We start from the raw sequence: 26551 nt of genomic DNA, 5'->3' as shown, positions 1-26551 counted from the left end.
GGGAGCAGACTAAATGCAGGGAAATACAGTTTTAAGTCTTTCCCTCAATTCAGAAAGCAGCTGGGTGACCTTGGATCAATAGGCATCAGGCTGTAAGGCAAGCTGACTGAAAAATAAAATTCCTCATCACATTGTGCATTGACAACTTTACTGTGTGAACAGGCAAACACCGTGGAAAAACAAGCAACACTAGGAAAAATCTAAAGAAGGAAGATACTACTGATGACATGGCCTAATTTAATGATTTTAAGCATTGCCAAAACATGTTTGATTGAAGCATAGTCTCATTTAATCTCTGATAATAGATTAATTTACCCATTTCTTTTCTATACAAATGCAATTGAATCCAATGTCCAAGATACCATTTTTATTGAACAATGAAAACTTTACTATCTATTGAAATATTGTTAAAGCAGCTTTTTATTGTTTAGATAAAATGGGGGTCTCAAATTCCTTATTTGACCTAATCTACTTGATATTGATATTTATTTTGATAGATATATATGTACAAATCAAGATGATTTATTGAGAAATGTTTTTAAAGATTAATCACAGGATTGTTAGTTCTTGTAAGACTTAATAATCATAATAATTAGGTGCTGCTAAAGCTGAAAATGCTGAATTGTGGCAGTTTCAAAATGGTCCCACTTCTGAAATGGCACCACACAGTCCTCCATTTATAGGGAGTCCAAGGGGCAGAGCAGTTGGCTCCATTTCACAAACACAAGATCATCTGAAGCGCTGTACAATTACTATATCAACCACCTTTCCAAAACCTGCAACAAGGCTGGCATCTAACTGTTAACTTATCTGAGCATTTTTTTTCCTAACAGATTTTGAGAAAATTTCTCTGTATGCTCCTACAAAACATTCATTCAAAAGGACTTGTGTCACCCTAGACAGGGCCATGGAACAACTATCAGTGCAAGCAGTAGGGGTATAGAAGCATTGAAGCTTCATCATCCTTACGGCCACACGATAGACCTTAATAAAGACTCTAACCCACATTTGGTTCAAGTTTATTCATTGTTGAGTGCCAGAAATACTCTAGACATCTCTTCTGTCTGTTCATCTCTCTCAGCTTTTTCATAAACCATTGGAAATGGCAGGATTCCTGAGAGGAGAGGTTGCATGGTTGGTATCTGATACAATTCCTCAGCCCCACTCTTCTTCCAACCAGTGACCAAGTCTTTGAACAGACCGTAAAGTAGACCAGCAGGAACAACCATCCAGCTCCCCTGAAATTTATGTATCCATCATCTAAGACAGACCAATCTAATGGATCCATAGAGGCACTAGAGAATCACATAGTAATCAGGGTGTGATCTAAGATACTGGAAGCTCTCCCAATTCCAGGTCACACAGCTACTACTCCAAAGGAAACGAGTTCTGGAGTATGCTCATTATCCCATGTTGGGCTCTGGATGATCTGAGATCAGTCCATGACCATCAAGATGGGCATGAACTCCTGAGTCATCTGACCCCACTCCTAGAGAAGGCAAACTGAAGTCCTCTGAAGTCTGGGGAACCACACTTTCATCCTAGAAATGGAATGAAGGAGCTCAGCTACGGAGGTTATTGTACAGTAGGAACTACAGCAACAATCCCAGTGAATCCCTAGAGTGAAATTTAATGAACAGGGTCTCGTATCTGATGATCTGTAGAGTAGTGCCCTCAAAAGCCATAAGGGATTCCTGGATGACAATCACCACCACCCCTTCACTCCAGTATAATACTGGGAAACTCTAAGGAATATATAGTAGAACTCAGTGACGTGCGGTGAGGTTTATGACTGGTGAGGCACTGACACAGTGCTGGGTTTCAAATATTTTTAGACTTGTGGACTTCAACTCCCAGAATTCCACAGCCAGGCATGCTCAGTTCCGATTTAAAGCGACAGCATTTGTTTTTCTCCTTTGCTCCTTCTTTCTTTTTCTTTTTCTTCTCCCTTCCCCTCCTTCCCCCCCTCTCTCCCTTCCTCCCCCTCTCTCAAACACATGCACACACACACCCAGAAGTTGGATTGGACTATCTCTCCTACCCCTTCCCTCTCTCACTCACTCTCAAACAAACCCCCCCACACACAAAAGTTGGATTGGATATCTTTTCCAGTGGCTTGAAAGCAGCTCCTCTGCCATCCCCCCCCCATTCCCCTGCTGCCTTCCCCAAACACCTCCACCATTGCAAATGCAGCCTGCTGTCTGGGTGGGAAATGCCTGGAACACAATAAAGCCCACCCACTCACCTCCTGCTGGCAGGCTGGGGTGAGAGGAGAGGCAGAGAAGCCGGAGGGGAGCCGATCTGAGCCTTCCAAAAGAAAGAGGCTGGGGGGAAGTGTGTGTACTACAGCATGGCTCTTTGCCTGGCTTCCTGCCTCCGCCTGTGGTCTCAGTGCTCGCTTGTGCTCTCCCTCCCCAAGTGTAGATTGATTGCAGGCGGAGCCACGTTGCCTTTTCAAACTTGTAATCAGTGAAGCTGGGCTAGATTTTTATATAGTTTTATCCAGCTGTGTGTGTGTGAGAGAGAAATGAATGGGGTCCTGGGGAGGAAGTCACTACACTTGGGGAGGGAGAGCACCAGTGAGGAGACCACAGGAGGAGGCAGGAAGCCAGGCAAAGAGCCATGCTGTAGCACACACACCATCCCCCAGCCCTGCAACGTGGCTCTGCCTGCAATGAAACTACTCTTGGGGAGGGAGAGCACAAGCGAGCCAGGCTTTTTTTAACAGTTAAGCAGAGTCATCCACAGTGAGGCAGTAACTAGCTCAGCCTGACCTCAGCTCTCGCCTTTTTCCTTTTACATTTTTTTTCTTTTCATGATGAGAGTGGTGAGGCTGTGCCTCACTTGCCTCACCTGACTGCACGTCACTGGTAGAACTCATATTGCATTTAAGGAATATAAAATCATGTTTATTTTACATATAAACATAAGTGTCTCAAACTTTCTGGCAAGCAGTTTCATTCTGAAATAACATTCTATTTTATTCAATATTTGTATAGCCATAATATGTGATATCCCATTTTTGGAAAATGGCACAATTGATCCAAGACAGGACGTATTTCAGCATAAAATGGTGGTACATTTTGATTGTAACAAAGGATTCACAAGAGTCGGCTCTGAATCTACACAATGTTATCAGTTTGGATGGTCTCCACAGCCTCCAATATGTAAAGGTAAAAATGGGCAATTTAATAATTATTATTGTATTTGAGGTGAAAAGTGGGAAAATAAAATGTTTATATGAATAGTAATATTAATTGTTTTTCAGGTTTTTTAAAAAATATCTTAGAGGCAATGGGATTATTTCTTTTTCATTATATTAATAGGACTTTTGAATGCACTTTTAACATAACCAAGCACAAAAAGAAGTCAGATAGCAGAATTACAAATCTATTGTAATATACTGACCACCTACCAAAACCAGAAATGTATATTGCAAAAGGAAAGAAATGGTAATTCTCCTGTACTGACAAGTAACAGCTGTATTTGAAGTCCGGTTCTTTATTGTAATCATTAAACAACATGCAATTTTTTTAATTGAAATTTATAAAAGATTACAATTACAACAGTAAAAATACAAACTAAAAAAAGAGAAATAGAAAGCGCAGAAAAGAATGAAAGAAGGAAACAGATATAGAAAAGAAAACAAATATTAAGAATATCATAAAGGAAAAATATATAAAGAAGTAACAGAATAACAGAGTTGGAAGGAAACTTGGAGGTTTTTAGTATAACCCCCTGCTCAAGAAGAAGCATACAAAAAGAAAAAAAAGATCAACAAATTATTAAAGCATTCCATTAACATCTTCTAAGAAAATAAAATGGTGGTAAGAAGCTTGTCATTTGAGAAATCTGGTTCTCCTGAGCCAAAGGCGGAAAGTAAAGATCTTAGTTGTTTTTCTAAAGGAGTTTAAGGTGGGGATCATTTTTACATTGGGGGAAAATTGTTTCAAAAAGGCTGGTGCACCTCTCAGAAAAGCAGACAACCTGGGTGCCCTAAGATGACATTTTTCATTGAGGGAAATCAGATCAATATATACACCTGGGAGCAGTTGGCCCTGCAAGTAGCCAATTCTATCCCATGTAGAGCTTTATAGATGATAATCAGCACCTTCAATTGCACTTTGAAGCCTATTGGGAGCAGTGGTGGGTCTCAAAATTTTTTAGAACCTCTTCTGTAGGAGTGGCATGCTTTGTGGGAGTGGCTTGCTGGCCATGTGACTGGGTGGAAGTGGCTTGCCAACCATGTGACTGAGTGGGAGTGGCTTGGCAGTCATGTGACTGGGTGGGCGTGGCCAACTTGTAAAATGTGGTGAAACTCACTTAACAACACCCTTGCTTAGCAACCAAAATGTTGGCTCAGAAACTCTGGCATTTGTAGCACACAAGTCTTAAAGCTGTCAAGTTAGAAGACCCTTGCACCCCTAACCCTTTAGAAAGAAAAACCCCAGGGGTGTTCAAACTTGACAGCTTTAAGACTTGTGGACTTCAACTCCCAGAATTCCTCCTCCAGTCATGTTGGCTCAGGAACTCTGGCATTGAAATGTGCAAGTCTTAAAGCTGTCAAGTTACAAGACCAGTGATGGCGAACTTATGCACGTGTGCCACAGGTGGCACGCAGAGCCATTTGTCAGGGCACCCTAAGCTGAGTTCACCCTTTTTTAAAGCCATTTTTCGCCATCCCCAGGCTCCAGAGGCTTTATAGGAGCCTGGGGAGGGGAAAGAGAACCTCCCCCAACCCCCTCCAGAGGCTTAAGGGACCATCCGGAGGCTTCCCTGAAGTCTTTGGAATGCTTAAAATGAACCTCCAGCAAACAGGAAGTGATTTCCAGTTTGCTCAAAGAGTCGTTTTGAGTGCTCCAAAGGCTTCAGGGACTGTCCAGAGGCTGTCCAGAGACTGTCCAGAGGCTTCCCTGAAACCTTCGGAACGCTTAAAGTGACCCTCCGAGCAAACCAGAAGTAACTTCCAGTTTGCTCGGAGGGTCATTTTAAGGACTCCACAGCTGTTAGGGAAGCCTCCGGACAGTCCCTGAAGCCTTCGGAAAGCTTAAAACGACCCTCCAAGCAAACTGGAAGTGACTTCCAGTTTGCTCAGAGGGTCGTTTTGAGTGCTCCGAAGGCGCCAAGGCAGCCTCCGGACAGTCACTTCCAGTTTGCTTGGATGGTCGTTTTAAGCATTCCGAAGGCTTCAGGGAAACCTCTGGATGGTCCCTGAAGCCTCCAGAGGGCCTCCGGGGGGTGGAGGAGGCTCTTTTTGCCCCCCCGGCTCCTATAAAACATCTGGAGCCTGGGGAGGGCAAAAATATATATATAAAAATTGGGGGGGGAGTGCCTGTAGTGCGTGCATGCGCCCTGGGGGGGTCACACATTGCATTATGCATGCGGCACACCCACACATAACCCCCCTGTGCTCCACCCACTTGTGGCACATGAGCCAAAAAAAGTTAGCCATCGCTGTACAAGCCCCTTGCACCCTACCCCTTTAGAAAAAAACCCCCAGGGGTGTTCAAACTTGACAGCTTTAAGACTTTAAGGATTAGATAGGACTCTTAGAGGCAGACGGGGCGATTGGTGAGCCAGTCAATCAGTGACTGGCGGGCGCAGCAAGTTTGGTGCCGACGGGCTGGGGGAGGGAGCTGGAACCGGTTCTAAACGGCACAGTAGATTTGTGGAACCTCTTCTATAGAAGAGGTTAGAACTGGCAGGAACCCACCCCTGATTGGGAGCCACAACAGTTCACAGAGTACATATGTCATATGGGCAAAATGAGAGACATACATAATTACCCATATCACTGTATTCGGGACCAAGTGAATTTTCCTGACTGTTCATAGCCCCATGTACAACACATTGCAATAATTCAATCAGGAGGTGACTAAGGCTTTAATGGCGGTCAGATGTTCCTCTATAAAAACTAAAGAAGTTGACCTTGATAGCGAGACAGAGAGAAATAAAAATGACAGGAGCCCAAATGAGGGGCAGATGTACAAAAACCAGTTTAATTTACATGACATATAAAAGAAGGAGGAGAGGAAAGACATTCAGTTATGCAAGTTTGATATATGCAATATTAATAAAATGCATTTTAGCCTTCTATGATGTCTATTTCTTGCTCTGAGTCAGGATCAAGCACAATTGGTATGCAAGATGAAGTTTTGCAAAGCTCTCCAGTCACAGTTGCCACTTGCTCTTCAAACAGGAACCATGTGTGCAAGAAGTATAAACTGAACCCAAGCAAAGAAGTGCAATTCCACTCAGAGTCAAGACTGATAAGGTCAATAACCCATAGCCACTTGATCTTGCTTAGGTTGGATCTAAAGTCTGTTCTTCCCCATTCAGACCCTCACAGCCATCTGGATATTGTGACAGTACTGTGATGGATTCACTTCAACAACTAGGGACAGAAATGTACAACTAGGTATAACTGAAATAGGATAATACTGCACAGAAATTGGTGAATGACCTCCAACAACAACTTCATACAGGTGTTTAGAAAGGGATGGGGCTAAGCCTTTAATCAGCTCACAAAGCAAGAGGTTCATACTACACTGCTCCACCCTACATTGACTGGAACCAGCCGTGGAATAAGAAGAAACATCTCAATAAGTGCCCCATTTCCCAAGGTCCTAAATTAGTCCAGAACGTTACATTGATTGATGGTATCAAAGGTTCCTTTTCTTTTAGCCATGGCTGACTCAACAACAAAAGCTGCTTATTTCTGAATTTTCTTCAGTATTTAATCTGAAGGAGAAAGTTGTCTTTGCTCTGATATTTAGCCAGGGGGCCCTCTTGGGATTCCTTCTAGGCATTTAAGATAAATGCTTGACCATGTTCAGCATTACCATTCTTAAAATGGAGCACTTGGTTCTAAATATAACTTTCCTTTACTTTCTAATACTTTCATTCATTGTTCCCCTGTTGATTAGTGCCAAGTCAGAAGAGTTGATGCTTTTCTAACTTTCCACATGCTTTGAAGAAGAAAATTATTGAAAAGTCACATGTAGACTTTGCTGAAGAGCTTTCTAGCTATTGCTACAACTTCCCATGTCTTTGTAAGATTTGCAAACTTAATCCACATGTTTTTGCATCTTTTTGAGGGTAAGGGACGAAATAAGTAACAGATAACAATAGTAGACACAAAAATCTACTTATTTACTTTTTAAAAGTTATTTCTAATATATACTCTTGGACCCTAGACCTATTTTGACATTTTTAACAAACATTATCTATTACCGTACTTCTACTGTTTTGTTTTGTCTTGTTCCTGTGGTTGTTGTAATTGTTGCAATAGATATAACAACAACAATAATATTCAAGCATATCTGCTTGGGACTTGAGTAAACACTCAAAATAAAAGTGATATTCTCTTTTTTCTAGAAAACATTACACCTTGTCCAGCATCACCCATCATTTCACATGGCACAGTTATTGGTGAACCTAAACCAATATATCAGCATGGTGATCGATTGGAAGTTCAGTGTGATATCTCATTTGCATTATCTGGATCAAAAACCATAGAGTGTGTGGATGGTGAATGGGCACCCTTACCATCATGCATAGGTAAGCAGTAACTGCCTGAAATATGTGTTCAGAAGAAGAAATATGAGCAGACAGACTTGTAAAAGTAATATGGTCATTTCTTCAATTTATCGGGGGGGGGGGGGGTGTGTGGAGGAGGGAGTGTGTTCCATGGTGTGCAAACTGGAATCTTCCTTCAAAACAGATTCCAATATATTATTAGAAGAGAATGGAAGGGATGAAATTACTTTCCAGTGTTTTAAGTAACAAAATCGTAGAGGAATTAAAGTATTCTGATTTATTCTAATAATCTCATGAGTCATAAATATATTCCTGTGCTTAGTTCTAATATTTGAGCCTTTGTTCCTTGCAACAGGAAGTAGAAATTGAGTCTTTCTCTTTGTAGCATTTCCATGGCTCCATCAGAACAAATGGTAGAGTCAGACATTGCTAGAGGTAGCATGATATTTGAAAAATTTGAGACAAAGTATTGGAGACAAAATGAATGTAGCCAATTCACCAATTCAGGTTAAAAATACCATCTCAGGTTTTGAGACTTTTGTTGAAAATAAAATAATAACGACAAAAATTGCAGCAAATGATTCAAATAATTAACAAAAAAATATTTAAGTCATAGTAATGTAGTACAATTTGAGAGTTAGCAGTAGAACATGGATGTTCACACAGATTTGCCTCCTTCATTTTACCAGAACTTTCTGTCAAGAGATATTAAACAAAACTGAAAAAAATAAAAACTGTCCATAATGTTTTATTTTTATTGATTGATTGATAAATAGATAGATAATGGAGCTACAGTCGGTATATGAAACAAAGTTGGCAAATTGTTAGAAGAAGCTAAATTATTAATACCTTTATGTAATAATACCTTTTTTGCTTCCTTACTTCTGCTTTCAACAGAGGAAGAAAAAACTTGTAGACGACCTCCAACAATTGTAAATGGTCAATCGGTCAATGTTATGTCATCCACATACAGGCATGGTGACACCGTGACATACAAATGCAAAAAACGTTCTGTCCTAACTGGAACCAACCCAGCTAAGTGTCTTCATGGGCAGTGGGAATTACCTTCATGTCTTGGTAAGCCAGAGAGTTATGGGTAAATCTACAGAAATGAATTTTAGGCCTGTACATGATTGCTCAGAAGTGTGATTCAGTGGGATAACAATGGGAGTTCCTGCTAGGAGGTATAGGTCATATTGAATTGGTTTATTCCAGTGTGGTTCACAGGAACCTTATTTTTCATGTCTGATCCCTATTTAAAGAGGATTTTCACGGGGCCTATGAAAAAGAAAAAAATTAGTGCTTTTGAAAATGATTCAGTCCCAAATACAATCCTGGTGGGATTATGTCCTTACGCTTACACAAGAAAAATCAAATGCATAGGTGTAGAATATCGTGTTTCCCTGAAAATAAGACAGGGTCTTGTTTTCTTTTCACCCCCCCAAAAAATATTGATTGAGACTTATTATTGGGGGAGGTTATTGTTTTGGGGTTGCCGGGTGGCTGCTCTCTTGCCAGCGGGCATCCAAAGAGCCAGGCACAGCCTCAGGGGCAAACGACTCTGTTGCGCTGTCGCAGCAGCACAACATACCAGCCATGATGTAACCATGCTCACGAGCAGCCACCCAGCAACCCCCTCTCCAGCCATGCAGAGCTCCATCCACTGACCTAGGAGCTTTCTGAAGGCGCCAAGCCGCGGGAGCTGGAGGGTATTGAACAGCCGCACACGCGGCTTGGTGATACCCCTAAGTGAGTGAATGGCACTGTGCCCAGCTGGAAAGAGGGTTTCCCAGGTGGCTGCTCAGCTGCTGCAACAGCGCAACACAGATGTTCAACCATGAGGCTGTGCCCGGCTCTTCGGGAGCCCGCTTGCAAGAGAGCAACTGCCCGGCAACCCCCCTCTCCAGCTGGGCACAGCACCATTCAGCGACTTAGCGGTATCCCGAAGGCGCCAAGCAAAGTGAGCCTTCCCCCGCCCCGTTTCTGCGGCTTGGCCCCTTTGGGATACTGCTAGGTCAGTGAGTGGCGCTCTGCCTGGCCGGAGGGTGTGTGTGTCCAGGGGGCTTATTTTGGGGGGAGGGCTTACATTTTTGCCCACCAGAAAAATGTGGCATGGCCTTATTATCAGGACATTTCATATTTTCGTGGAAACACGGTAGGTGGCTCAACAGCAGTAACTTTAAGAGGCAGCTAGACAATCACTTAAATATGAGCCAGTAGTGTTCTGCAGCTACCAAAATTGCCAGTGAAGAATGATTAAGAAAGGATGTTGAGATTCTAAAAAGGATGTAGAAAAGAGTAGCAAAAATGATTAGGGGGCTGGAGGGTAAAACATATGATGAACGGATGCAGGAACTTGGCATGTCCAATCTAACAAAGAGAAGGACTAGGAGTGAAATGACAGCAGTGTCCCAATATTTGAGGACCTGTCACAGAAAAGTGGAGTCTGTGTTTTGTTTTGTCTTATTGTATTTTTTTCTTTGCTGTGTCTTCCCTATTGTTTTTAAAGATCAAAACATTTAATAAACATTATTTATAAAAAAAGAAAAAGAAAAGTGGAGTCAACCTATAGCTTTCATTTTTTTTATTGAATGGTTTTCAAGACAGTCTACCATAGATTAAGATTCCTATGTTCCTTACAATAGGGGACATCTATAACTGGTAGCCTTGAAATTCAGAGTGGAAACACAAAAGCAAGGGATAAGATCATTCAGGTTTATTGATTTACTGGTTTGTTTGTTTATCAACCCAACCTGTATCTGCCCACCTCATTAAAGACAACTTTCTGCCTTATCTGCCTGGAGTTTAATTTGAGGAGCACATCAAATCTAAAATCCTATATAGGAGAGTAGAAAGAGATGTCTATAATCTGTCAATCAGAGTAGTAACAGATGAATGTATCAAATATTGATAGCAGGGACGTGTGGTCAGGGGAGGCAGGGGAGGCAGAGCCTCACCTCTCATCATGAAATAATAATATATAATAATAATATCCACAAGGGAGTTTCATATATATAAGAGGAAGAGGAGGGAGGAGGAGGAGCGCACGTGGGGCAGTGCCAGCTGGGCAACCGGCGGAGGCAGAAGGGTTCTCGGAAGCGCCAATAACCTTCCTGCCTCTGCTGTACTTTGCGCGCTCCTCACAACTGCAATAGACGTCCAGAAGTGGCAGGGGCTTGATGACATTGCCGCAGCTGCCATGCGTGGATGGACAGAGGTAGCCAGAGTGGTGCCGAGGCAGTCCGGCGGACGAGCGACCGAGGATCAGGCTGCCTGATCCTCCATCGCTCGCTCGCTCGCTCTTTCGTCCGCCCGGACCCCTCGGCGCCACTCTGGTTACCTCCGTTGGGCCGTACCCAGCAGCGACGTCGGCGACGTCATCAAGACGAAGTGGCTTGGAGGCGAAGTGCTTTTCAGTGCTTTTCTTTGCGTCTGGCGTTTAGGTAGATAGCCGGATGTCCTAAACACAAGACGCAAAGAAAAGCACTGAAAAGCAGCTGCTGTTGGGGATCGCGGAGCGTGAGCCGGTGGAGCGCGCTCAGGAAGGCGGGGAATGGGATCACGTGTGCTGGAGGCTGAGGCAGCCTCAGCCTCCAGCACACATGGTCCCAATCCCCGCCTTCTTGATGACGTCACCAGCCTCACCAGCCATAAACCTCACCGCACGTCACTGATTGATAGGCTATAGTTTTGATAGATGTACTTGGAATATGAAGTCAGATAATCTAGAAGCAGAAGAATGGAGTATATAAATAAAGAGAAGAATAATGGATTTATTATATAAATACTTATGTAACAATATTTGAATTGTTAGTTAATCCTCGAAGTTGTACACGTCCACAGTATGCAGTCTTTCAACCAACTGTTCAGACTACGAAGCAGTTTCAGACCAACCAGTTTGCAAACTACAGCTGTGGTTCCAATCTGCATCAAACATATTGTGTTAATGGATTATGGCTTCCTGAGCCACGGTGTAAAGGTATCGTTTGCATGCTATGTACAAGTTTATAGTTTCTTCAATAGTATGACCTTAATCATATCTAAAAAATAAAATTGGGGCACACCTGAGGACTTCCTACATAGCATCTTTTAATGGCACACAGTTTCTTCTGAAAAGCCCCCTTATGATCCCATGAGCTGTGCATGCTTTGTCTAATCTGATGCTGCAGTGAGGCAGTGTGAATGTATCCATTCCAAAAGAAGAGATCATTTTGCCATGTAGAAAAAATCCTTCTCAATAATCCAAGGATAAAAGGAAATACAGCATTAGTCTTAAAATCAGTCGGTTTCTTTCTTAGCAGCTATTTTGTTTCCTTCACAGCAGCCACTCCACCTCAGTTGTGGCACACAGATTACTAGCCTGCATTGGACAGCATACTTTTGCCGTCTTTCTCCCATTAAACAAATTCAGTGATAAAATTTCATTTTTCACAGCACAAAAGCTATTTGCTTTGAGTCTTTTGTATCTTAAGCAACTTAATTAAATGTACGTAAAACAAAAGCATGCAAATCTAGTACAGAATTCATCTTTGACTGTTGGTAAGTAGAGACATGGAGACATCCATACAGATTTCTTGACATAGTAAAAAAAAAAAAAATCACTGGAATTAGTTGCAGAATTTCTGCTGCTTAAGAGGACCATAGGATCATTACATCGCTCCTAGTTAATTCCAAAAAGATCTTCATTAATGAGAAATTATTCAGCTTTTCTATTTATTTATACATATATTGTTGGAAAATAATACATATAGTATATTCTGTCCTTCCATAAATCTTTCCAAGTCAGTTAATTTACAATAAATGTAAAAAAAACCTATAAATTGATAAGGTATATTGAAATAAAATGTAACTATTTTAATATTCAGGTTACAAGGCATGTGTTCATTCCTTTCTAAAATTGTGGGAATCTGGGACGTATCCTAATTACATTTGCATTAATTAAATCTTATTTTTGTTGGGTTTGTAGATAAGTAAACATTGTACTGAATGGATAAACTTTGCCTGAATTAGATGAATGATTTCAATTGGTTACCTGTATTTATGCTAATTGGTGGCCTTTCCTCATACTATACAATATCAGCTTGTCCAGATTAATCCAATGTATGATCAAACCTGCAAACTACTTTTATATATGCCAAAGAGCAATTCAGTTAAATTTCACTAACGTATAAATGTCATCACAAGAAATCTCCTTCTGCTTCATCAAATATGGCCTTAAAGTGAAACGAACTTACAACAGTGACTTATATTGCTTATATTGTAATTACCAGGGTTCTCCCAAAATACGACCTACCCCGAAAAGAAGCCCTAGCTCGATTTTCATGACTGTGCCTAATATAAGCCCTAGTTAAGCCCCACTCACCATCTGGATGTACGAGGTGGGGCAAGGTGCATGTGTAAAAAGCAAGCTAGGGTGGGGTTGGGGGAGTGGAGCTGCCCCACACACCCCACAGCCACTTACTTTAGGACCACCAAAGCCAAGCCCCCTATGCCCCAACAACTGTCACCACTGCCTAACTTCTTCTGTGGCCGTTTGTGGCTGCTCGTGGCTGGATGCCATGTGATGCATCATGCTAGTGCTGACAGTCATGGCAGGACACTGCAAGGCTTGTTGTGCTTGTGCTGCTGCTGCTGCTCACAGCAGTTCATTGTGGGCCACATCGCACCACTACTGCCATTCGCATGTGCAATGGAACAATGTGCCATGCAGCCTCCCTTCGCAAGCAGCAGAACCGGCATGACAAGTATCTGGCTGCAAGTAGCCACAGAAGAAGTCAGACAGCAGTGCAACAGGTATCAGGGCATGGGAGGCCTGGCTGCAATAGTCCTAAGTTAAGCGGGTAAGACATCCTCCCCAAATAAGACCTGGTGATTATTTTGGGGCCCAAAAGAAAATAAGACCAGGTCTTATTTTCGGAGAAACACAGTAGGTGTTGTTCTAACTGCGTTTGTAGCTGTTTAATTGGTTTTGATATTTTATGTCTTTTACTGTAGTTGTTTTATGAGTACCATTGAGAGTTTCATGATTGTAATAAAGTTCCAGTGTGATCAACAGGGAACAAATAGCTCTTTTGTGAGAGTTTTCTGGTGAAATGTTTAAAGATGAATTATGAGTACTAAATAACAGCAAAGGGTTAGAATTGGAAGAAACAGACATCATGAATTAAATTTAGGTCCTAAAATATTAGTTTGTGGAAAAAACAGACTGGAAGAGATGAAGACAAATGTGATAGCAGATACAGAAAAGAATGATTGAGAGAAAGATAGATAGAAGATTTGCTATGGTTGATAGTTGTTGTTTTGTTGTTGTTATTGTTTGTTCGCTAGTCAGTCAATCCTGGCATTGTGTATCATTATGGAAAGGGGAATCTATGTAGCAAGGGCTGGAGACCTAATCTGAGCATGCTGTTAGGTGTTTAATCTTGGAGAAGATTTTTTGAGGATGAAGTGATTAGTCAAGGATTCTCAGTATGCAAACAGCCTACCCCACAGATAATGAGAGACTGGCAAAGGAAGGAATAGCACATGGGGCCTTTCACTGGTTCCCAATAGATTTCTAGGTCAATTCTTGGTGTTGATCTATAAAACCCATATGGTTTGGGACTTAGATACCTGCAGGTCTCCAATTGTAGTCAGCAGTTTACATGGACAGACACTTGTGGTACTCAACTTCCATGAAATGAGCAGGAGGACTGAGATATAAAATCACTTTTTCTCAGTAGTAGCACCAAACCTCTGGAATAGCATTTTTCTTTAGGAAAATGTTCCAAACTGATCTCTTTCACAGAACATTTATGAACTAATTACATGTCCTTTACCTTAGATTTATTGTTAAGGTACTATTTTAGTATCTAATTGCTATTTAACTTTGAAAGTGATTAATTTTTGGATGCTGTTAATTCTTACCATAAGTGTTTATCTGGAAAACATTGTCAAAAAAACCAAATATCTCCTGAAACTTAATGCAAATATTGACTGACAGGAGTAAGGATAGAAGCCTTTGGATCAGCAGAATCTGATGGCTGTTGTACACAAAACTAGTTCCCTGGGATCACTTGAGGACATCAGCAGTCGAGAAAAATGAGAGGCACAAATTTCTCTAAGCCTCCGTTGCCAAAGAGAGAAGAATATCATAATCAAACATTAAAAAAGCTTCTAAAAATCTAAAGACTATTTGAGATTATGGTATTTTATTTCTTTATTTGCCAGCTCTGCTGCATAGCCATTTACCACCTGGATGAAGCAAAATTCATCCTGTAACTCAACTGAAAGCCTGATTTAAAATAAGCCCTGATCATTGTATCATACAAATATAATTAGAATTTCAATCTCGTTGTGATTACGGCATTCTCAATCACAGTTGACAAGAGATTTGACATAAAAACCTCCTAAGAAAATACTTAAGGATCCATCTTCTTTGGGTGAAGTAGAAATGAGAGAATGTTCATCTCTAATCAAGTTCTAATTATTTCTTAAAGAAACCTGCCCTCCACCACCTCAGCTTCCCAATGCCATCAATGTAGCCGAGATGAGAATCTACAGCAGCGAAGAAGAAATTAGCTTCAAGTGTCAAGAACATTTCCTTCTTCATGGCCCACGAAAAATAAAGTGTGACAATGGAAAATGGCAAACACCCCCTCGCTGTCTTGGTTTGTATGATCAGATTTGCCTTTATTTTAAAGGAAAAAAATAAATAAATAGCTATTTGAAAGAAGGAAAGGAGAACATTCAAAGCATGTTCTTATGGAATTCTTCATAGCCATTTATCCACAGTGATCCACATATCTCTGTATATGCATGTGCTCTATTCCAAGGGACTAATCAGGTTCTTTGCACATTGTACATGTTGCTTTTGTCTTTCTCTTAGAGTCAAATCAGGGTTGGTACATGGATGCTAAAACTATTTATCTGTGTTTCTGCTTTGACCTGTATTTTTATATGGTGTCAGACATAGAGGCTGTATATGCTATACATACCCTAATATGAATCACATGACCAAGAGGGAGGAGATTATGATGGAAGGGTTGACATCTTGAGTCTTTAACAACTACTTCTCCACTAGTGGTCACTTTTTGCATAGAGATTAGTTTCTTGAATCATCTTTCATTAAAAGAGATTTGCTATACAGATACAATAGAGATCTCTTTATGATATTTTATTTCTTTCATAGACAAACCTTCCTGTGTTTCCTCTTTCTAGATTTACGATGTAAACCGCCTCCTCAAATTGACAATGGTATAACAGTAATTGAAATCGGCACAATGTTTTCTCCTGGTGAAATTGTGGAGTATCATTGCTCTTTAGGTTTTGAAATTAGTCAGTTAAATACTGTAACATGTGAAAATGGGACATGGTCTGAGCTACCTGTTTGCAGAGGTACGAAATAGTAGTTTTTTTCTATTGAAATGCCAACAGTGGGTTTGAGTTCTAAAAAAAGTTATAAATGCATTTTTTTCATTCTTATGCTGATATTAGAAATGGGACAAGGAAGATGCATAAATGAGGAATTCAAAGTTTTTATGTAAATATTGAGATTTCACAGGTCTTAAAATGTCACATAGCTGAACTCAAGCGTTAATCTCATTTGAAATATCATGTATACTTTCAGAACTCTTCTTGTCAGAGCAGGGTTCTTTTTTTTTTTTTATAAAAGAATTTTATTGGTTTTTTTTAACATTTATAAGGGAAAAGGTAAATGGAAAGGTATACAAATTTTGGCAGTTGCAAAGTGTGGCAGGCGCCCCCTCCCTCCAAACTTATAGAGTACATCTGGGTATAAAACATTAATACATAATCATATATAATCAGCATATTTATTCTATTGGTATTTTCAATCAGTTTATACATTGTAGTATATAATCCACATATAATTCCATTACTACTTTCGGTCAGTTTATAACAATGAGGTTTTCTTATTCATTTTTGTGATCTGAGCTTTCTTGGTATTGCCCCTTCTCCCCCCGCTGGCAGAGCTCCGGCCCCTCCCGTGTCCTGCATATCCGTTGTAGAATCTTCTGTTTTTTCTAGGTTTGTTTTGTTTTTTTCCATAAAGGCCTGTGCCTCTATGGGTGTGTTAATTCTAATTCTTGTCTCCTCCCAGAATATCAGCATGCCTTCAGGCATCAACCATCTAAACCACACCCCCTTCTGGTATAATTTATTCGCCAATTGCGAATAATTTTTCCTTTTTTCCCTAATTTTCTTGGGGATCTGCTTCAAGATGGTTATTTCCCTGTCATGGTATGTCAGTGCTTGCCCCCTTTGCACACCCAGAATTTCGTCTCTTGTGCTTTTTCTAAGAAATTTAATATGGACCTCCCTGGGTACATTGTGTGTTCTGGCATAAGCTGAATTCACTCTGTAAACCAGATCTATCTCCCATTCCATCTGTTGTTTTTCTTTGTGTATGTATTCAGCCAAAATGTTAGTCATAATGTCCCTTATATTTTCCCCAAGTCAGGGTTCTGACTTCAAAATCTCTCTTATTCCCAATTTGTAAAGGACTTAGAAAATGTCATTTGGCCATCACACAACTGTTGTGTGATGTCAAAAACTATGATTTTTCAAGGTGAACCTGAAAAATAAATGTCACTGCTTTAATAAATCAGCTCAAAGATTGCCTTTCCTAAAGGCCTCTTTTACTGCTCCAGAGAAGAGATGATGACTGTAGATAGCTTAGGCAAGTGTGATATGATAGCAAAAATATGCAAAGTACCGTATTTATCGGCGTATAACACGCACAGGCGTATAACACGTACCTTCATTTTAAGAGGGAAATTTCAGGAAAAAAATTTAAATTTCAAATAAAGAACTTTGAAGCAAAATAAGGGTAGCTCAGAACTTTTTTTTATTAACTTTTAGTCGGGAGTCCGGGGAGAGGAGAGACGGCTCATCCATTCTCTCGTCCTCTCACCCACACCCCGCTGTCTAAAGCGCTTCCTTTTGCCTGCCCGGGCTCTTCCGCGGGCGAAAGAAAGCATTTTAGTCGGGTGTCGTGGAGAGGAGAGACGGCTCATCCATTCTCTCCTCCTCTCACCCACACCCCGCTGTCTAAAGCGCTTCCTTTCGCCCGCCTGAGCTCTTCCACGGGCGAAAGAAAGCATTTTAGTCGGGAGTCCGGGGAGAGGAGAGACGGCTCATCCATTCTCTCCTCCTCTCACCCACTCCCCGCTGTCTAAAGCGCTTCCTTTCGCCCGCCCGAGCTCTTCTGCAGGCGAAAGAAAGCATTTTAGTCGGGTGTCCGGGGAGAGGAGAGAATATTCAGCCAGTCTCTCCTCCTCTCGCGCACACCCCGCTGAGTAGCGCTCCGTGATCCTTTTCTGTGCGCCTGGTGTTTAGATAGATAGCCAGATGTTTTAAACACCAGGCGCACAGAAAAGCAGCTGCTGTTGGGACGAAGCGCTCCGCGATCCTTTTCTATGCGCCTGGCGTTTAGATAGATAGCCGGATGTTTTAAACGCCAGGCGCACAGAAAAGCAGCTGCTGTTGGGGCGAAGCGCTCCCTGATCCTTTTCTGTGTGCCTGGCGTTTAAAACATCCGGCTATCTATCTAAACGCCAGGCACACAGAAAAGGATCAGGGAGCGCTTCGCCCCAACAGCAGCTGCTTTTCTGTGCACCTGGCCTTTAAAACATCCAGCTATCTATCTAAACGCCAGGCGCACAGAAAAGCAGCTGCTGTTGGGGCGAAGCGCTCCACGATCCTTTCTGTGCGCCTGGCGTTTAGATATATAGCCGGATGTTTTAAACGCCAGGCACACAGAAAAGGATCAGGGAGCGCTTCGCCCCAACAGCAGCTGCTTTTCTGTGCGCCTGGCGTTTAAAACATCCGGCTATCTATCTAAACGCCAGGCGCACAGAAAAGCAGCTGCTGTTGGGGTGAAGCGCTCCACGATCCTTTCTGTGCGCCTGGCGTTTAGATAGATAGCCGGATGTTTTAAACGCCAGGCGCACAGAAAAGCATGGCTTCTTAACATTATATTGGCGTATAACACGCATACATCATTTGCCCCCTATTTTTTTGGGGAAAAAGTGCGTGTTATACGCTGATAAATATGGTAATTAAGCACAGCAGTGCAAAGCTTTCTTTCTTTCTTTCTTTCTTTCTTTCTTTCTTTCTTTCTTTCTTTCTTTCTTTCTTTCTTTCTTTCTTTCTTTCTTTCTTTCTTTCTTTCACCTGTCTGTGACTAGTCTTCACTAGTATAACTTTCCTTTGAGCATTTATTTTCAGTGCTATTCTGGCTGCCCTGTTTTCTCGCCTAGATATCTGCTAGAATTGCTGGGCCTTCTTACGCAGGAGACCATTATGCTTTCTCTGAGAAAAACAAAGACCTTTGTCTCCGAACTACAAGAATCATTTCTCCAGATTTTATGTACAGTGTTTCTACCAGAAATACATGCAATCTCTCAAAAGTTTCTCTTGCAAGACAGGATGGCGGGACAAAGCTTGAGGTCTCTGAAGCATTCATTTTTGGTTGGCTTGAATGCAAAATTTGTAGTTAGAGAAGATTGCAGTTACGGAACTAACGGTGACAAAGGCTTGAGTATGTCATGCTAGTATGTGTGTGTGTGTGTGTGTGTGTGTGTGTGTGCGCGTGCTTGTATAAGATTTTACATAAAGGAAAAGATAAACCTAAAAAAAATAAGAATAATAAGTCCAAGAAAAAGAAGGAACCCCCCCTAAAGTTATGAATGGTATGACTTATTTTATTTTATTTATACATATAAAGTTTTTTTTTTCATTTTCATAACATATAACCACATGCATACTATTACATAGCCAACATTGTATTGTATTATTAAATGTTTACATCAATTCATCTTACCATCAACTCCCAAAAACAATTATTGGCTCTTCTGCTCTCCATACACCATATTTGTCACTTTCTTCTTCTTCTCTCCTCCACCTCCCTACCTCCTTTCTTCCCTCTGTCATCCTTTTCTTCTCTCCTTCCCCTTCCTCTCTCCTTCTCCTTCCCCTTTCCACTCCTCCTTTCTCTCCTCCCCCCCCCCACCGTCTCTCCTATCCCTCTCTTCTTCTCTTACCTCTCTTCTTTACTTCATACTCTTCATCTCATTTACTTGGTGTATTTCAGCTTCTGAGCGAACTCCATTTTATGTTAATAGTATTTATAATTCCTTTTCAGTATACTTATTTAATTTTAATATATATCTTCCTCCTTTTTTAGAAAAGAGGGAACAAAAAAGTATACTTACTGTATATAGTCATTATACTTTTAAACACCCCCCCACCTAGTTTTGGCCGAGATGTAGACCTGGTTTCAATTCCCAGCTATTCTCCTCATTATATTTATATAATTATAAATCCTTACATGCTCCCACTTTGTAATTCTGTCTTTAAATCTCAATAGTTTCCCATTGTAAGTATATTTCAGCGATGGCGAACCTTTTTTGGCTCACGTGCCATAAGCGAGGGGCAGCACAGGGGTTGTGGGCAGTTGTGCTCACCCATAATGCAATGCATGACTGCCCCCAGCCTGCATGCATGCATGACAGCCACTCCCCCCATTTTTTGCATGCTTTTTTCGCCCTCCCCAGGCTTCAGAGGCTTTTTCGGAGCCCGGGGAGGGCGAAAACAGCCTCCCCCCCCATCCCCAGTAGGCCCTCCGGAAGCTTCGGGAGCTTCCCTGAAGCCTCCGGAGTGCAAAAAAACTGGCCCTACGGGCAAATTGAAACTTTGGGAACTGACTTCCAGTTTCCTTGTAGAGCCGTTTTAAGCTCTCTGGAGCCTTCAGGGGCATTCTGGAGGCTTCCCTGAAGGCTCCGGAGGACGAAACAGCCCTATGAGCAAACTGGTACTTCCAGTTTGTCCATTGGGTTGTTTTGTGCCCTACTTCCGGTTTGTCCGTTGGGTTGTTTTGTGCCTTCCGGTTTACTCGTAGGGTCGTTTTTTGTCCTCTGGAGCCTTCAGTGAAGCCGTTCCCGAATTTCCGGTTTGTCCATAGGGCCATTTTTTTGCGCTCCGGAGTCTTCAGGGAAGCGCCTGAAGCCTCCAGAAGGCCTCTCGGGGGCGGAGGCTGTTTTCTCCCTCCCCAGGCTCCTATAAAGCCTCTGGAGCCTGGGGAGGGCAAAAAATGGCTTTAAAAAAGGCTGAACTCAGCTGGCCAGCTGCACATGTGCGCTGGCCAGCTGACAGGGAAATGCCTTGCCAGCTGACAGGGAAATGCCTTGCGTGCCCTGACAAATGGACCTGTGGTACGTGTGCCATAGGTATCGCTATCCCAGGTATATTTCATGTTCCTTCTCCATTTTTCCATATCTTGGTTTAGATTACCCTTAATTGTCTATAAATGGCAATCCTTACTGTTCAATGTTCATTACAATTCCCTTGATCTACTATATAGAATAGCAAGCGGTACACATCTCACTTTGTTCATTATCTTAAAAGTTCTGTATATGTCCATGTTTCATATATTTTAACCCATGCTTAATTGTCCGGGATGTTGTTATCACAGGCTCTCTGCGGCTTAGTTGCTAAGACATCTGCCTAATATGGAATACAGCCCAGGTTCAAATCCCAGTAAGGGTATGGCTAGCTGATGAGAGCTAAATAGCTTGAAATAGATCTATACTAGTCTCCCTTTATTTATCAGCACAAATACAGCATATATGCAGGTTTTGGCATATTCGGGTCATTTCCAGTGTAAGATTGAGAGCATTTTCGCGACATTTCAACAAGGTCCCACTCGTCATCTTCAGGCTGGTGCCTTCGGCTTCGTGCATGTGCGAGCAAAGTGTGATCGGAGCTGCCGTCTTTCTATAAATATTGGTGTGTGTGTGTGTGTGTGTGTGTGGAATGCTGGCTTTGTTGCTGTAAGCGGATTGGTTGGCTGTGTTATAACATCTTGATTAGTTGATGGAGTTGATGTTTGCAGATTAGTAGATGGTTTCATAACATCCTGTGTGGCTGAGGTACTGGCTGTGTGCCTATTGTTCTTTTGTGTTGTAACGACCTGGGTAATGGGCTGTGTGATGACACCCTGAGCTCTATTGTAGTGATATCCTGAGGCCTGTGCTGCAATCTCATGGGGGGTTGGCTGCATTGTAATATCCTGAGCCTTTGTATTGTAACTTCCTGAGTTCTGTGATGTAATGTCCTTAGCAGATGGCTGAGGTGTAACATCCCGGGCTTTGGTTTGGCTCCGAGTTTGGCCATGTGTTCATGGCATGTGTCAGTTTGCTTTGTGTGGGGGTCGGAGGGGGGTGCAGCAGTTGGTGATGCCGTTGTGGTTTGGCTTCTGGATGGTGGTTGCATTTGGTCTATGGGATGGGTTTGGGTTTGAGTCTGGTGAGGGTGATTGGTGGTTGCGTCCTGTGTTGTTCGGGGTCCGGTGTTGGTTTTCGTGGCTGGGACTCATTTGTTGACTAGGGCTGGTTTCCAGATGTCTAGTAGGCAGGAGGTATCATCACGTTTATTCATGTTATGGGGATGTTTCTTTATTTCGATAGCTTCCATAATTATTCTCTTGTTGAAGTGTTCAGTTTTGGAGATTATTTGGTTCTTTCAAAATCAATTTCATGTCCTGTTGCTTTAAGGTGCTGGAGGAGGGAGGAATTTTTTTCTTCTTTTCTGACTGCTTTCTTGTGTTGCGTTGCGATGCGTGCATTTATTCTCCTATTAGTTTGTCCAATGTCAGAGAGGAGAATAAATGCACACATCACAGAACTCCTATGAAGGAATTCTTTGCAAAGGTTAGGGTAAACTGAATAGGACTCTTGCATCTTAACTTTTTAAAACTGCTATTGATAATGATATGCTGATTTTTTTAATATTTAAAGAAATATTGGCATAAATTGATTTGTACTGAAAGATGTCTTTTCAATTTCCCCCCCCCCAGAAAAGTCATGTGGTCGAGCTCCAGAAATCCCCAATGCTTCACTACAGCAAGAAGATAGAGAACAATATGATTCTGGAAAAATAATAAATTATTCATGCAATCGTGGATTTGATACTAAAGAACCTGCTAAGAAAACTTGTAGAAGAGGAGAATGGGTAGGATCTTTCACTTGTAAAGGTACAATAATTTTGTTTTTGAACTTCTCAAGGTAATTGTTTTTGAAACAACATTGTTTTTTTAAAAAGTGTTTTTATTTTCTTTTAATACAAACATTGAAAAGCGATGCTTAAAGGAAAGAGGGCAAACTTTCTCTCTCACTCTTTCAATCTATGCAGACAAAGAGCATTTGTTTTTCCAGAGTGTGAATGATTCTGTACGTTGTGTGGGTAAAGAAGGCTAAATTAAATTCACCAATGGAAGCATTATTGGAACTGATCAGCATGTGAACAATTTTGTGACTTTAGCTGGCCTAATGTTGATGATATATTTTGTCATAATTTATTTTTGACCTATATTCTATCTCTCTAGAATCATTCAGAAAATTGAAGTTTTATGCAGAGTATAAAAACCAAATATAACATCCTCAGTATAATCAACTGTAAAAATAGTAAAGCAACAGAAACGACTAAGCAACCTTTACATTAATCTGTTCTCTCTCATCCAGATCTGATGGTTTCCAAACATCAGCAAAGGATAGTGAGACCATCTCCCTCACAGCCTAGGGTAGAGGATCACAGTTGCGTCCATTGCTTTGATGCTTCATGACAGGTCGATTGGAAAGGAAAAAACCAGAATCGTTCATCATGCAGAGGTTCACTAGATAGCTTCTTTTCTACATGCAGTTCATGGAAGGATTTAAATTTCTTGCAGGATAATCCAGTTTTCAATATAACATTTCAGAATTGCTTTGATACACAATACCAGCTATGTATCAAAATTGTATTCTTATTTATCTTTTACAAACAAAATTAGAGAATAGATTGTATAGAGGTTCTCCCACTTTCCAAGTTAACAATCATCCTACAAAAGAAGTTTCAGAGAAAAGTATTTACACAAACACAACACAGCCATTAATCTACAGCTGTTCAGATATCGTGACAGTATTGATTGAAAGGACCCAGGTTCATTTCTTCAAGATGAGTAGAAACAGGTGCTGTAGGAGGAAGAGGAGCTTCCTCTGTCTGTAGCCTCACACTCTCCTCGCCTCAAAGGGAAGCAGCCTCCTTGTATTTTCTATGCTATATGATGTTTGTTGAGAGTTTTGGTTTCAAAAGTGGGAGTATGTTTTCAGACGTTTGCTTTAGGAAAAGTGCATTTTATTTGAATGGGACCACATTTTATTTCCATTTTAGATGTAAGATGTTCTCCCCCTGAAATTGAACATGGTCGGATTACTGGTGTAAGAAAGGCAAAGTATTTCCCTGGGGAGAAGGTTCAGTATCGATGTAATACCGGTTATGTGGTTCTTGGAAATTCTTTCATTACATGTTCGAAGGAAGGTTGGGCAGAAATACCACGTTGTACAGGTATTATGTACAGATCTTCACTACGTAGAACTGAAGTTAGAATTGGAAATGAATTTGCTTTTACTTCACCGGCTCTTTCATATTATTTTGAAAAAGTTCTGTCAGGCTTTTTCAATATTTTATAGCTAGAATTGTAAAATTTAATGTCCCTGTGAAAGTAGAATATATTTTCATTAACATTGCCCCTCTTCTGCAAAATTTTGAATTTCTGCTGATAATAAATCTATTCAATTCATTTTATAGCTATTTTTTAAAAAATCTTATTTGGAAGAGTTTGTGTCTTTTGGAGCACAAACATGGATTTCCATTTCACAATTAGCTTCTCCTTCTCAATCCTATGATGTCATAGTACATCAAACTGGTTATCATTTTTAAAATATCGTATGTATTGCATATATTATTTATGTTAATATTTATATGTTATTTATGTTAATATATGTATTGCATATATTATTTATGTTAACTTCTCCATCTGTTTTCATGCCTATAGTCATCATTCTACCAAGATATGTAGATTGACCTATTTGCTTAATTTTTTCCATTTCTTAATAATTTGTATTCCTTTTTCCCTTTAAAATTTAACCATTTGAGGGTTTCCTACATTACTCCTCATTGCATCATTCACATGTCTAACATTCATTCAAATCATTTACATTCTCAACCAACATTGTGACTTCACCCATAAATGAAATTATGTTCACATTCATATCCCCAACCAATGCAGGCCTCCTTATAAGCATTCATTATACTTTGATAAAGGAATATATAATAATTATGCAACAGTGGGTGTGTCTAACTTCTTGCTTAGTTAAGTGTCCCCTTGATAGTCATGCTTGCTTTATATCTCTCGAATACCTTTATTATCATGTTCAGCAACCAATTTTCAACTCTACACAAAATATTCCATAATTTCAAGCCTGTTCCTTTTATCATAAACTCCCTAAATCATACAATAGAATTTATTTCTCACATCCAAACATTTCTTAATTTTAGGAAATTAAATATGTCTTAATTATTGTCCAGATCAAGGACAATAATATTAATTGTATATCCCTGCCCAGCATAAAATCCTGCTGCACTTCCCCAATTTTGCTCACTGTCACATTTTGTAAGATTACGCACTTCTCTCCCATATACATTCATAGGAACAATTAATAAACTAACCTCCCTGTAGCTTTTCACTCACCCTTACTATCTTTCCTTTTCCATGGGAGCAATAGCACATTCTTCCAATTTAAGTTGAAATATCAATGTGTAATAAGCTGCACAAATTTTCCACTATGTCATAATTCACTTATTTTCCTCCGGGGTACCAAGGCCTAGTCATATACTGTAACCACTTATTACTGAAAGCACATTTTAAAATTTCTCCTAATGTAGCATAAAATTTGTCCACCCCTACCATTTTTCATCATTTACTGCGTTTTTGTGACTTACTAACATCAGTAGCATTCAGGTCCATACATTTCAATTCCATCCTTCAACCTATCCCTATTATTTGCATTATAATTTATATAATTGGAAGGATGACATAGGCGATTATCTTCAGGGCCATCCGGAGAATTTTGTGAAATACCTGATGGGAAAAGTTGCTTTTATCTATTCTCAGTAGGAGACCAAACACAGATCAGGTCTATTAGAGATGCCGAGGCTTACCCAGGTATCTGGGAACCGTTTGATTCTGTTAGATCTGAGGAAGGGGACAGGGTCCTCAAGGCTGTCAGTGCAACTGCCTGCCTATTAAATCCCTCCTGGCTGGTGAAAACCTCCATGATGTTGACCTCCAGGTGGTGATGAATGCATCACTGCAGAAGGGGGCATCCCTGGGACCCTTTAAGGAGACATTAGTCTGTTCCTTCCTTAGATGCTGTGGGTGTTTGATTAGGGGACAACAGGCTTGAACCCTGGTAAGACTATATTGCTATGGCTTCTTGGAGCTTGGGATCTGGGAATTTAAGATTTTCAATTCTGGATGAGGTTGCACTGCCCCAGACAGATCCTGTGTACAACTTGTGGGTTCTCGTAGATTCACAATGCCTGTTCAATGGTGCATGTAACATGGCTGTTATATGAGTTGCACTAGTTGACGGTTTGCTTCCGGGTCCAATTTAACATGTTGGTTATCATTTTTAAAGCCCTTCATGGCACAGGGGACTATTTCACCCCAATGGGATTGGCCCACTCCATTCACTCTGGCAAAAGGAAAATACTGTAGATCTCCTCAGTCAAGGAACTTTGCTAGAAGGATTTAGTAAATGAACTTTCTCTGCCATGCCTCCAAAAACTAGAAAATCTTGCTGAGGGATGTGAGATATGCCCTCACTCTCTAGGCCTTCTGGATTTGCCTCAAAGCCTGGCTTAGCCAACTGGCTTGGGGCCATGATGGAATTCTTTACCCTGGAAGTGACTGGTGGACCAAAAAAGAAAATGCCACCCCTGTGATGCTTATGTACTGGTTCCTAGTTTTAGTCAATCTATTAATTTTGATGTTTATTATTTTAAAATGTTTTTTCTATTCTTGCTTTTATTGTGCTGCAAGTCATCCAATCAATTCAATACTTACATGCACAACATCCACATACAACTACACAATTTATTAGTGCAGAGTTTGAACAATTATTAATGGAAA

At 40.8% G+C, this 26551-nt stretch overlaps 1 protein-coding gene across 7 annotated transcripts in view; it reads left to right on the top strand.

The window, feature by feature from the left end:
* LOC309388775 (complement factor H-like) overlaps positions 1-26551 on the top strand; it is a 499219-nt gene that overhangs the window by 144495 nt on the left and 328173 nt on the right. For 6 of the 7 annotated variants that reach the window (XM_081946391.1, XM_081946392.1, XM_081946390.1 and 3 more), the window contains 8 exons: positions 3000-3173; positions 7378-7560; positions 8437-8616; positions 11354-11518; positions 15018-15188; positions 15739-15915; positions 22397-22573; positions 23749-23922. In XM_081946391.1, the coding sequence (XP_081802517.1) occupies positions 3000-3173; positions 7378-7560; positions 8437-8616; positions 11354-11518; positions 15018-15188; positions 15739-15915; positions 22397-22573; positions 23749-23922 (1401 nt within the window). The remainder of the gene's footprint in view (positions 1-2999; positions 3174-7377; positions 7561-8436; positions 8617-11353; positions 11519-15017; positions 15189-15738; positions 15916-22396; positions 22574-23748; positions 23923-26551) is intronic. The other variant, XM_081946394.1, reaches the window with a different exon arrangement.

The sequence above is a fragment of the Natrix helvetica genome, assembly GCF_964273705.1.
Source record: "Natrix helvetica genome assembly, chromosome: 3".
NCBI lineage: Eukaryota > Metazoa > Chordata > Lepidosauria > Squamata > Natricidae > Natrix > Natrix helvetica.
The sequence above is the reverse complement of the archived record's forward strand: the minus strand, read 5'-3'. Positions and strand labels throughout refer to the sequence as shown.